The 14,029-nt window shown below is 37.0% G+C and overlaps 1 protein-coding gene across 1 annotated transcript in view; it reads left to right on the plus strand.

Moving 5' to 3' along the window:
- Positions 1 to 14,029, plus strand: part of PUS10 (pseudouridine synthase 10) — a 78,156-nt gene that overhangs the window by 574 nt on the left and 63,553 nt on the right. Inside the window, exons 2-4 of the mRNA XM_068982770.1 lie at positions 3,955 to 4,095; positions 6,951 to 7,214; positions 7,936 to 8,022. Of these exons, the coding sequence (XP_068838871.1) occupies positions 3,970 to 4,095; positions 6,951 to 7,214; positions 7,936 to 8,022 (477 nt within the window). The 5' untranslated portion in view covers positions 3,955 to 3,969. The remainder of the gene's footprint in view (positions 1 to 3,954; positions 4,096 to 6,950; positions 7,215 to 7,935; positions 8,023 to 14,029) is intronic.

The raw sequence follows: 14,029 nt of genomic DNA on the forward strand, positions 1-14,029 counted from the left end.
AAAAGCAAATATCTTGAAGGCAGCCAACAATGAAAACCTTACAGCACGGGATGTATTTCTCAAAGCTTGCGTTCAAAGATAATTAATCTACAATAACTGATTTCTCATGTTTTATGAAATCCTATCATTTCAGCGCTGTACATTTGAAACCAAATTTAAGGCACAGCGTATTTTCTCCCAATAGTGTTAACGTGCTTGGGAAGTCGCTAGATGGTTGCCAGATGAAAATGATCTTGAGAAGTTTCTAAATCCACTAACATGCAGGTCAGGAAGCAACAGTTAGAACTGGACATGGAGCAGACTGGTTTTAAATAGGAAAAGGAGTACGTCAAGGCTGTATATTGTCACCCTGCTTATTTAACTTATATGCAGAGTACATCATGAGAAACGCTGGACTGGAAGAAACACAAGCTGGAATCAGGATTGCCGGGAGAAATATCAATCACCTCAAATATGCAGATGACACCACCCTTATGGCAGAAAGTGAAGAGCAACTAAAAAGCCTCTTGATGAAAGTGAAAGAGGAGAGTGAAAAAGTTGGCTTAAAGCTCAACATTCAGAAAACAAAGATCATGGCATCCGGTCCCATCACTTCATGGGAAATAGATGGGGAAACAGTAGAAACAGTATCAGACTTTTTTTTTGGGGGGGGGGTGCTTCAAAATCACTGCAGATGGTAACTGCAGCCATGAAATTAAAAGACGCTTACTCCTTGGAAGAAAAGTTATGACCAACCTAGATAGCATATTCAAAAGCAGAGACATTACTTTGCCGACTAAGGTCGGTCTAGTCAAGGCTATGGTTTTTCCAGTAGTCGTGTTTGGATGTGAGAGTTGGACTGTGAAGAAGGCTGAGCGCCGAAGAATTGATGCATTTGAACTGTGGTGTTGGAGAAGACTCTTGAGAGTCCCTTGGACTGCAAGGAGATCCAACCAGTCCATTCTGAAGGAGATCAACCCTGGGATTTCTTTGGAAGGAATGATGCTAAAGCTGAAACTCCAGTACTTTGGCCACCTCATGCGAAGAGTTGGCTCATTGGAAGACTTTGATGCTGGGAGGGATAGGGGGCAGGAGGAGAAGGGGACGACAGAGGATGAGATGGCTGGATGGCATCTCTGACTCGATGGACGTGAATCTGACTGAACTCCGGGAGATGGTGATGGACAGGGAGGCCTGGCGTGCTGCGATTCATGGAGTCGCTGAGTTGGAGACGACTGAGCGACTGAACTGACCTGAACATAATTATAAAAGAGGGTTTTGTTCTGCTGTTTAAGACCTCTTCAAATTACTCAAGTCGGGAGGTTTCCTAATTCTGAACAGGTTTGAGAATTTTTTACAGCTAAGAAATTATGATGTGTCATTTATTGCCTTGCGTGATACTTTTATTCTAGTCAACCCACTAGAGGAACAAACTCTTTAAGCGGAAGGAAAGGTAAAACACATTTTAACAAAGAGTAAAGTCTCCAGGGAAATCTTCGGTACAAAGTGTCCTTTTTAAACATCACTCATGGATTTATTTTTTGGTCAGGAGGGTTTATTTGTTTCTCTTTCTAGTTAAAGCTTAATTCTCAATTAAATGAAATCCTTAACCTTAGCTAATGGAAAGGAGGAGAAAAGATAAAGGGGCAAGATAGAAACAATTTCTCTGTGAGGCCAGTGCATCAGGGATACACTTTAAATGCTGACAGTCAGCTTCTTAAAGAATGCCAACCTGTTCTCAGCACCAAACTGTTAGATTAAATGGGCTGGGGGAAGAGAGTCAGATCTTTTGTAAATAATGGTCACACAGAGCTTCATTTTGTAATGAGTGTTCTCCACATATTCTTTACTTTCCAAGCTCCAATTTACTTCAGTTCAGTTCAGTTCAGTCGCTCAGTCGTGTCAACTCGTTGCGACCCCATGAATCGAAGCACGCCAGGCCTCCCTGTCCATCACCATCTCCTGGAGTTCACTCAGACTCACTTCCATCGAGCCGGTGATGCCATCCAGTCATCTCATCCTCTGTTGTCCTCTTTTCCTCCTGCCCCCAATCCCTTCCAGCATCAGAGTCTTTTCCAGTGAGTCAACTCTTTGCATGAGGTGGCCAAAGTACTGGAGTTTCAGCTTTAGCATCATTGCTACTGCTACTGCTAAGTTGCTTCAGTCATGTGTGACTCTGTGCGGCCCCATAGACGGCAGCCCACCAGGCTTCCCCGTCCCTAGGATTCTCCAGGCAAGAACACTGGAGTGGATTGCCATTTCCTTCTCCAATGCATGAAAGTGAAATATGAAAGTGAAGACACTCAGTCGTGTTCAACTCTTAGTAACCCCATGGACTGCAGCCTACCAGGCTCCTCCGTCCATGGGATTTTCCAGGCAAGAGTACTGGAGTGGGGTGCCATTGCCTTCTTCTTAGCATTATTCAGCAACCCTAAATCAGTGTTTCTCAATCTGGGTGTCTGAAAGTTCTCACTGGTGTGTCCAGACAGACCTGATTTCCTTCCCTGCCTCTCCCTCCCGACTGCATATATTTAACTGAATTAGAACCCAGCCACAGGCAATCTGTTGTTTGTAGTCTTGCCTGCTCAACTGATTTTTATGGTGGAGAATTCCATAGAACTATCTACCTGTCTTCATTATTTTCTGTCAAGGATCTACTCTTGATAAGTGGCCACAAACATTTAGAAACTTGCATTTAGTAGTGGGTTTAAAAGGTTAGAAAACATAAACTGATTCTAAGAGTCACATCTTCATAGTAAGCAGTTGATAAGAGCTTCACTCTCCCACTAATATTAAGCAAGTTCGTTTGAATTATGACATTGCACGAATTAAAGGTGCCAGTCTTTTATCAGTACCTCAGTACCATTACCATGCAATTATGGTTTTATAAAACATCACTAGTTCCTCATTTTAAATTAATGTAAGCTGATTAATTAATCAGAAGACCCTGCCCCCAAGAAGAATGATTTCATAATTTAATTTTTATTACCCCTCCTTCCAAGCAACAAGAGCCTATTCTCTATGCAGTATTTACTTCTAAGTGAGTTTTTTAAAATTGAAAAGTAGTAAGTTGTTTTAGACAACAATTACTCTGAAATATTTTGCATTTAATTCATTTTTGTTGGACTTTTTACTTGTGTATGGAAAGAATAGATTGTTCTCACTTTGCTAATAGTTGGTTGTTTTTTTGTTATTATTTCATCAGAGTAAAATTGACATTTTTGAATCTACTGACCATTTCATTTTGAATACTTGTCTGCTTAACTATCATTAAGGACAGTCAGGTATTACATAACATAGAATGATCTGATTGTTTTTTCTAGCAAAAATATAAAATATTTATTTTTGGCTGTATGGGTCTTCACTGCTGCACCTGCTTTTCTCTGGTTGTGGCAAGTGAGGACTGCTCTCTTGTGGCACATGGGCTTAGTTGCTTCGCAGCAAGGCGAATCTTCCTGGATCAGGAATCAAAACTGTGTCTCCTGCATTGGCAGGCAGATTCTTTACCACTGAACCATCAGGGAAACCGCTAGCAAACTCATTTTTTATTTCTAAGAGGAAAGTTGATCGAATTTACTACTCTGTGTTCTCAAACAATACTGAATGTACAAAATAAAAAGCAAAATTACAGTCTCTATTCTTGTTTTCATTATCCTCCTCAGAGACAACCATATTTTATTTGTTTTATTTTTATTTCTTTTGATTGATTTAGTTATGTTGATGCACTTATCATAATCTAGAATGTTGAATCCTCGACGACTAGAAACTTTACCTGATCCATCTAATAAATTGCCTTCAAGTTTATGTTTCAATATGTATGTAATGAAAGCAACGTTATTGGAGAGTACCAAATAGTGATTTCCAAATATGAACTTTTTATCCTTAAAGAGTCTTATCCTTAAAGGTGACCATATTTTTGTCTGTGAAAGTAAAGCACAAAAGATGCTCATTAGTTTTACTTACTTTCTTTTCTAGTTGCAGTTACTGAATATGTTTCCTCTGACTGTGGAAAACAAGCATGTGGCCCAGTTGTTGCTCAGTACTGGTACCTGTCCAAGATGTATCTTCAGATTCTGTGGTGTGGATTTTCATGCACCATACAAACTTCCCTACAAGGTATTTTCTTTCTTTCTAAAGTTAAGAAAGGGTCTCTATTTTTAAAGTCAGTAGCTGTGTATTTGAGAGCAAGTATCTTCATTAAAAAACTGTAATGAAATAATTACTGATAATGATAATTTTATAATTTCCATTACTATGTAAATGTAAGTTCCTTCTTAAGTGATTATGTGTAGCATTTAATGTAGTAGGAGCTTTGTGGAACAATTGCCTGGTACATTTAATGTTTGCATAGACCTTTCCTAAAGACTATCTAGACAGAATATCACAAAATAGTGTTTCTCACCAGATTTTAGTAAAATATAACAGAAGTGGGTGAAAGCATTATGAGTTTGGTTGCCTTTTTTTCTTTTTCTGTTTACCACTTGCATTTACAAATAGGGGTACTTGTAACTTTCTAGAAGTAAATGCTTATCATCTATCATCACTTGCTGCTATTCATAACAAAAAAGTAATTTACTGAGGTCTTTGATATTTATGGTAATATAAGAGAGCTTTGACATTTTACAGAATATTTCATATAAGATATATAACATTTTAAAATATATTTTACTCCAATAGTGATGTTCATTTAAGAGGCAGATAGTAATTATCTATGTATATAAATATGTACTTATATAAGCAGTACAAATTCACACACATGCATGCCTGCACGCTCAGTTTCCTATAATTAAAAAAAAATTTTCCCAGGGACTTCCCTGGCTGTCTAGTGGTTAAGAATCTGTGCTTCCATTTCAGGGGGCATGGGTTCAATCCCTGGCTGGGGAACTGAGATCCCACGTGCTGCACATGGCACAGAGAGAAAAAAAATTTCCCAGGAGTTAGCAGCAGTAGTCATTCCTTCTATGTATTAATCGTTTCTATTATCTTGGAAATTAGAAATTATGTCCAGTATTCATATACAGTTTTATATGTCAAGTGCTCATATAATCCTCATAATAACCTATCAGGTAAGTACATACTATGGTTGTCTCTATTTTCAGATGACGAAACTGAAACACAGAGGGGTTAAACAACCTGCCCAAAGTTACACAGCTATTAAGTGAGCAAGCTAGGATATGAACTGTCTGTCTGAATCCAAAGCCTAGAATTTGGAGCTAGAAGACATGGATTTGAACCCCAGTTCCACCACTTTCCAGCTTCAGTTTTCTCCTCTGTAAATGGGATTGATGATAACATCCACCTCACAGGATTTTAAGGGACAATATCTAATAACGTATGTGAAAACACTTTGAAAACTGAAAATGGTACATATGCTATGATAACTAATAAATATATCTGTATCATTTATATGCATAATAACTACAAAGTAGTAAGATTGAGTTTATGTAACTCTTCAATTATTTTCAGATACATTGTTTTATACGTATGTTGTAAGTTTTGCATAGAGACTTAGTGTTACCAACTAATATATCATTTTATGTAAATAAACATGAAAATATCTGAGGACTTTATTGGGTAAATATACTTATATTTTGGTATTTTCTAATCATGTCATATATGTGCACATACATATTAATATATCTGTACAATGTTTATTGACATTATAGATCTTAGGTAATAATAAACATATTTGTGTGGGCCATAATATACCTGTATGTGTATATATGTATGAGTACATATTTCTCTGTTAAAGATTTAATAGGAAAACTAATGTCTTAATAAAATGAATTAAATTTGTTTGAGTGAAAGATTTTTCCCTTTGGAGTCAGTAAATTGTAATGTGAGTGAATTTCAAAGGGATATTTATTCAGCAACTGAATAATATCTGCCTAATTTAGACAAAAGACAGCAAAAAAGACACAGATGTATATAACGGACTTTTGGACTCTGAGGGAGAGGGAGAGGGTGGGATGATTTGGAAGAATGGCATTGTAACATGTATACTATCATGTAAGAATCGAATTGCCAGTCTATGTTCGACACAGGATACAGCATGCTTGGGGCTGGTGCACAGTGATGACCCAGAGAGATGTTATGGGGAGGGAGGTGGGAGGGGGGTTCATGTTTGGGAACGCATGTACACCCGTGGTGGATTCATGTCAATGTATGGCAAAACCAATACAGTATTGTAAAGTAAAATAAAGTAAAAATAAAAATTAAAAAAAAAAAAACAGAAGAAAAGTCCTCTGAATATTTAGATGAGTGGAATGTCTGAAATATGAGAATGTTTGAAACCAGTGCCACAATTTACATTCCGATACTAAGAATGACAGAAATTAGGGAAACCAGAATGTAGTAAAGAGCTTTTTTCAATAATTGCCTCTTAGTGGTATGTAATTATGATGTCAAATTTCAGCATTGCCAGCATCTGTTTACCTTTGTGTAGTTGATTGCCTTGAAATTATTTTTACTTAGTAGACTTTTAATCTAATTTTTTAGATTTCATATTAAACATTGTGCATATGAGATTTTCATGGTTGTGAGATTATTAAATAACCTAACATGAATGGAAATTCAGTTTGCATTTCTACTTGTTAATAATTAGAATTGAAGTTTTTTGTTTTGTTTGTTTGTGTTGCTGAAATTAGCAAGTGAATGATCATTCATCAATCAAAACAGAACTACAAATCAAATTAGTAAATTTGTTAATGGAGCTTTTCCATCTCAGATTTAAGAATTTAGTTCCACTGATGTATGAAACCCTTTTGAAAAAATATTCACACACATATTATAGGAACTAGGTAAATCTCTTCTAAATTCTCCTGAAAGCCAGTGCTGGTTAATAAAACAAACTGTTGCTCCAGAATTGATGTAAATCAGCATTGTATAAATCTATGAGATATCATAATTTTCATTCCTGTTAAGGATATTATCAAAGAGTCATTATATTTTCTTTTTAATTAACTTTTCAGGAGTTGCTCAGTGAACTACAAAAATTTCTGGAAGCTGAAGAAGATGAATTAGTTTCTGAAATTCCAAACCCACCTCCTAAGAAAATTCGACTCCAGGAACCAGAAGATCAGATTGATGGGATGGACAGTCTGAGTCAAAATGGAGAGGGAAAGCTCTCAGTGACTGAAGATGGAAGCAGTTCTTCCAAGAACTCGAATTTAAATGTATGCAATGTATGCCTAGGAATTCTTCAAGATTTCTGTGAAAAAGAGTTCATTAAAAAGGTACACTGTTTTTTTTTTATTAATGTGTAATATATAAAGATTTTCTGTTCTAAGGCCTGTATCCAAAGGAAGAATGCCATTCATTTTAACTTGTTTCACACAAATGGATCATTGGGATATTTTCTTAATTTTTTTAAAAAATGAAGTCTACTATTCTCAAATTACCTTTTTATCAACATGTCTGAAAAAAATCAATGAAGTATCTATTCATGTATTTCTGTTATGAGTGCTGTTTAATTGAACAAAATATGGCAGTTTCCCTTTTGCTGTTTAACATAGCTAAGGAGTTAGAGAAACAGTTCTTTTTGAGACCTCTCCATGTCAAGAAAAGATGAGTATTACAGCTTTGTGAAAGGTACATGATTGAAGGTGAGATTGCTTTTTGTTGCCAGGTGTTAAGAGTGCCTATTTGGCTTTATTTTGTTTAAAATACTTTGTGAATTATCAGGTGACTTAATAGAAAAGTATTTTGACATTCGATAGATTGTTCTGCAGGTCAGTCCTGGCTCTTTTGGTGCCTCGTGATATCAAATATTTGATTTCAGGGTGTTTCTGAGAATTTCCTACTCAAAGATAAAAGTTTAGAAGTTTTGCAGTGCTGTCTCTTGGACCAAAAATTCAAGTTATGAAGATTCCTATAAAATTTTCAGCAATTCTTAGAAATCTGTATAACACTTTTTTTATGAAATAAAAAATACTTTCTATGTTAATACTTTTTTAGGTGTGCCAAAAGGTTGAGGCCTCTGGGTTTGAATTCACCAACTTGGTATTGTCAGTCTCCTTCCCACCGCAGCTATCTGTAAGAGAGGTAAGGTCATTTACATTCATAAAACAATATGTGAAGTATGCAATAGAATTCCTAAAAAATAGGGAAGTATAAATATTCCTTACCATCTTATGTTTTCACAGTTTGTGTATTTATTGAATGACTGAAAGCATTATATTATTATAAATGTTTAATAATGTTGAGTGAATGAATGAAAAAAGGAATTATTGGTTCAAGTTAGTCTATCCCTCACAGGATTGCCATCTTTTTTAAAGGTCCTTATTCAGTAGCGACATTCATTGAGCATTAGCTCTGTGTGAGACATGGTGGTCAAAGAGATTTAACCAGGACTTCAGAGATCTTTGGGGCTTCCCTCTCAGTTGGTAAAGAATCTGCCTGCAATGCAGGACAACCCAGTTCAATTCCTGGGTTGGGAAGATCCTCTGGATAAGGGATAGGTTACCCACTCCAGTATTCTTACGCTTCTCTTGTGGCTCAGCTGGTAAAGAATCTGCCTGCAATGCAGGACAACCCAGTTCAATTCCTGGGTTGGGAAGATCCTCTGGATAAGGGATAGGTTACCCACTCCGGTATTCTTACGGTTCTCTTGTGGCTCAGCTGGTAAAGAATCTGCCTGAAAAGTGGGAGACCTGGGTTTGATCCCTGGGTTAGAAAGATCCCCCGAAGAAGGGAAAGGCTACCCAGTATTCTGGCCTGGAGAATTCCATGGACTGTATAGTCCATGGGGTCACAAAGAGTCTGACATGACTGAGTGACTTTCATTACTACTACTACTACTCAGAGATCTTTGGGGCCAAATGTATGTGTTTTATAATGGTCCTAGGCTAAGGTCATTTTAATTTTGATGAGCCTTCTCTTCCAAAGTAAAATATAAAAAGGTGACACCTCTTTTAGTCAATGGAAAAATGGAGAGAAAGTACTTTATTTAAACTTTTTTCTTTAGTAAGTGAAAAAAATAATAGCAGGCATTATCGTAACATTCCTGTGTGTAGAAACTGATGTGAAAACAAAGCTATCTTTCCTAAAACTGTTAAATGTAGCATAGAGAGAATGACCTTTGTAATCTTAACTTATAATGAGCTGTAAACACAACCGTTTGTATGTATGAAGTATCTTTTCCCCAAGAATCCCAAAACTTCACCTTTCGTCTGTACCATCACTTTCTTTGGGTGAGTATGTTTTTTAGCCATACTTCAACAACTTAAGACTTGTTGAAGCTGAATAAATGATAGAGAAGAGGTGGGATGTGAAGAAGAGGAGAGTGATTTTCAGTAGTATCTCTGCTGATGACAAGATAACAGAGCAAATGGAAGAGTAAAGGGGATGCTGATGTGATACCAAGGTTCATGAACACTTAAAGTGATTTTCTAGTCAGTCATCAATGCATTTCTCACTGATCGGTCCAATTCTGGCAGAGAAAAACAGACTTTGAAAAGCTAACTGATTCACAAAAAGTTTCAGTATTTGAGTAACAGAGATAGGAAAAGAAATATATTTTCTAAGTGTGGTTGTATATCTTGCTACCAACCTCTTCATCTGAATGTTTATATTTTTACATTAAAATTTGTAGTGTCCGTTTTTACCAAATATGTGATTTTTTTAACACTCTTAACTTAATATTTGTTGAATACTTATGAAGTATTTATATTCCATATTAGAAATAGAAGATGCTTCTTTAAATAAAAAGTAGAATTATTCTTCATAAACTCTTCTTGCTTTTTATAATTGATTTTTAATCATTAAACTCTTAGCAGAAATATATAACTAGTCCAAATATTGGGGAATTAATATATAATACATTTAATGTATTAATACATTTCCACAGTTTAGTGTATAAAGTTTTTCCTTTGTATTAATGAGTAATATATTTTTACCCATATTTTCTTAAGAATGATAACTATTCACAAGTTTGCAGTATACTGTTTTTGCAACCCAGATATTTTCAGCAAATCATGTTTATGGTTCACTTTGTCATTTTCTTTTATTATTCTGTTTTGATACTTACTTTTATTGCTATCTCTTATTACTTCTTTGGACTTGAGTTATGTTTTATTAGCCAAGTGGGATATAAATTGCTTTTCAAACTAGTTAACTTATTTGTTACTCGACCCAGTTTAAACAAACTATACATCTTCAGAATATTCTCGTATTTTAAACATAAATTTTGTGCATCTCTATTGCCGTGTTTCTTCTATGTTGTCAGCGTAGATCTTATAAAACTTGGAACTTATTTGTCTGTATCTAAAATTAACTATTAACCTATGTGCTATTCACTGATGCTGGTTATCTCATAATTCATGTTGGAATATACAATTGAGTCAGTTGAAATCATTCACCTTTTTTCCTACTTCTAAAGAAGAAAATTATGATCACAGATAAATTGATTTGAAAGCAAATAATTTTTCATTAGCCTGGTGGTATTTATTATATTTTACAGAAGAACCTAGGAAAGGGATGAGCTTAAATAAAGAATTTTTTTTAATTAAAAATCAAACTGTTAAATTTATATTCACTCTTCCATATTTCTGGCCCTACCAGTTCCTTTCTGGCTAAGCTATAGCTTTAGCTTATCATCATTATAAAAGCGCTAATTTAAAAGCTCTGGAAGAAAAACTTGCGTCTAGTATAATCACCATCATGTTCACTGAGTTTGGGAGAATATGGAGGGAGGGATGGAGTACAGTTCCTGTACATGTTTTCCTAGGAACTAGCTGGACTAGTTGGTCTGGTCAGGACAGTTACAGACTAGCATTGCTAAAGAGTGGAAAAACAAGTGATGAACTGACAAAAACACCTGTTAGACATCAAGCAAAACATGACAACGGAATAAATGGAGACCGTATCCAGGGATTCACAGAAGATAACAATATGGAAGCTAGTTGGATATAATACTTAGATGCTCCAAAGCCTTCGTCAGATCAGATCAGATCAGATCAGTCGCTCAGTCGTGTCCGACTCTTTGCAACCCCATGAACTGCAGCACGCCAGGCCTCCCTGTCCATCACCAACTCCCGGAGTTCACTTCATAACAGCATACAAAATTTGGATGATGAAGTTGGTTATAAGAGAAAGTAATAAATATCTCTTAGCTATCATGGTGACTTTCTGAAATTGGCCTTACCACTTGAATGTAACTATGGAAGGATTTTTTTTTGCAAGATTCAGATTTGTTTAAAGGAGAGATGTAATATTGCGATGTGGCAAGAAATTATGTACATGCATTGAGATCTGAGATCCTGCAAGTGGAAGGATGCTGAACACCCAGAGAAGCACAAAAAGAGAAACAGCATCAATGACAGGAGTGGAACTGTGTTGTATGTCCCTTGGTCAAGGGCAGAAGTGATGAGTTGCACACATGAAGAGAGTCATGAAAGTATGCAGTACTATGAGGGACTTTTGGTGTTAAGGCACTTGGTGGAAATCACAATTTAAAGCACATTGTCTTGACAACTTTTGAATTGGAACAGTTTACTTTCTTAAAGTAGTTGTTCTCAAACTTTGATGTGCATAGGAATCAGTTTCCTAGGCCCCATCCCCAGGGATTCTGATACAGTAGGTGAGTGGGACGCATGAATTTGCATTTCTAACAAGCTCCTGGGCAATGTTGGTGCTGCTATAAGGACCACATGTTGAGAACCACTGCTCTAAAGGATAATGGGGGAACTAATCTACTCCTAAGTGAAAAAACCTTTTAAAATTTGTATTCCTGATAGGATGGGAGAAGTAGGCGTAATTAGAATATATACTAGACTTTTGATATGTAGACTTCAAACAGTTAAGAGGAAAAGGCAGTCAAAGAAAAACTGGCATAGGAATCTGGGCTGGAAAATAAAAGGATTGGGAAATTCAGAGAAAGTGCAATTCAGATTTTAGTTAAAGCCAGATTATTCGTGTGAGTTCCCTGGCAGTCCAGGTATGAAGATTTGTGCTTTCATTACCATGGCCTGGGTTCAGTTCCTGGTTGGGGAACTAAGATTCTGCAAGCCATGCTGCTGCTGCTGCTAAGTCGCTTCAGTCGTGTCCAACTCTGTGCGACCCCATAGACGGCAGCTTGCCAGGCTCCCCCATCCCTGGGATTCTCCAGGCAAGAATATTGGAGTGGGTTGCCATTTCCTTCTTCAATGCATGAAAGTGAAAAGTGAAAGTGAAGTCGCTCAGTCATGTCCGACTCCTAGCGACCCCATGGACTACAGCCCTCCAGGCTCCTCCATCCATGGGATTTTCCAGGCAAAAGTACTGAATGGGGTGCCATTGCCTTCTCCGTGCAAGCCATGAAGCATGACCGAAAAAAAAAGCAAATTACCCCAACCAATAAAATAATGTTTAGGGAGAAAAATACATCCCGATGAAGAAAAAATGGAGGCTATCTTCTCTCATTTTCTCTGTGTGTGTGTGTATAAACATTTGTATTTATATATTTGTTTGACTTTTTTCTTTGATAAGTTTCAGAAGTAATAAGACTAACCTAATGAATCGTATGTGTGTATTATCCAACTCCAACAGTTAATTTGTTTTTATTTTACCAGCCTGAGATCAATTTTTAAAAAATATAGAAAAGGTGAAGTCAAATTAAGGCAAATGTAGAAGGAGGCTTAGATCTATAATCATAGCAAATGGAAAAATGAGCACAAACTTGCAAGAATTGCTAAGGAAGACTCAGGGTACTTAAAGTTATATTTAGATCAACAAAGTGATGGAAAGGGGAATAGATCTGCTTTTTGATACTGAAGGTATACTGCTGATGCATGATATAAAGAAAGCAGAACCCTGAAGATCCTATTTTGTTTATTAAGGAAAGTGAAAGTGAAGTCACTTAGTCATGTCTGACTCTCTGCAACCCCATGGACTGTAGTCTGCCAGGCTCCTCCATCCATGGAATTTTCCAGGCAAGGATACTGGAGTGGGTTGCCATTTCCCTCTCCAGGGAAAATGACTTGCAAATGAAAAGGGTCGAATGGTCACTGCTAAGAGAATGAAAGCTCCACATGGTCAGTTCAGTTCAATTGCTCAGTTGTGTCTGGCACCCCATGGACTGTAACACGCCAGGCTTCCCTGTCCATCACCAACTTCCAGAGCTTGCGTTTGAGAATGTCCATCAAGTTGGTGATGCCATCAAAGCATCTCATCCTCTGTCATCCATTCTCCTGCCTTCAATCTTTACCAGCATCAAGGTCTTTTCCAGTGAATCAGTTCTTCACATCAGGAGGCCAAAGTATTGGAGTTTCAGCTTCAGTATCAGTTCTTCCAATGAATATTCAGGACTGATTTCCTTTAGGATTGACTGATTTGATCTCCTTGCAGTCCAAGGGACTCTCAAGAGTCTTCTCCAAAACCTCAGTTCAAAGCATCAATTCTTCAGTGCTCAACTTTCTTTATGGGCCAACTCTCACTCCATACATGACTACTGGAAAAACCATAGCTTTGACCAGATGGACCTTTATTGGCAAAGTAATATCTCTGCTTTTTAATATGCTGTCTAGGTTGGTCATAGCTTTTCTTCCAAGGATAAGTGTCTCTTTATTTCATGGGTGCAGTCACCATCTGCACTAATGTTGGAGCCCAAGAAAATAAAGTCTCCCACTGTTTCCATCAATTCCCCATCTATTTGCCATGAAGTGATGGGACTGGATGCCATGATCTTAGTTTTTTGAATGTTGAGTTTTAAGCCAGCTTTTTCACTCTTTTCTTTCACTTTCATCAAGAGGCTCTTTAGTTCTTCTTCACTTTCTGCCATAAGGGTGGTGTCATCTGCGTATCTGAGGTTATTGATATTTCTCCCAGCAATCTTGGTTCTGACCTGTGCTTCATCATGCCCAACATTTCACATGACTCAACCTGCATATAAGTTAAATAAGCAGCATGACAATATACAGCCTTGATGTACTCCTTTCCCAATTTGGAACCAGTCCATTGTTCCAAGTCCAGTTCTTACTGTTGCTTCTTGACCTGCATACAGATTTCTCAGGAGGCAGATAAGGTGGTCTGGTATTCCCATCTCTTGAGGAACTTTCCCCAGTTTGTGTGATCC

The sequence above is a fragment of the Capricornis sumatraensis genome, chromosome 1, assembly GCF_032405125.1.
Source record: "Capricornis sumatraensis isolate serow.1 chromosome 1, serow.2, whole genome shotgun sequence".
Lineage (NCBI taxonomy): Eukaryota > Metazoa > Chordata > Mammalia > Artiodactyla > Bovidae > Capricornis > Capricornis sumatraensis.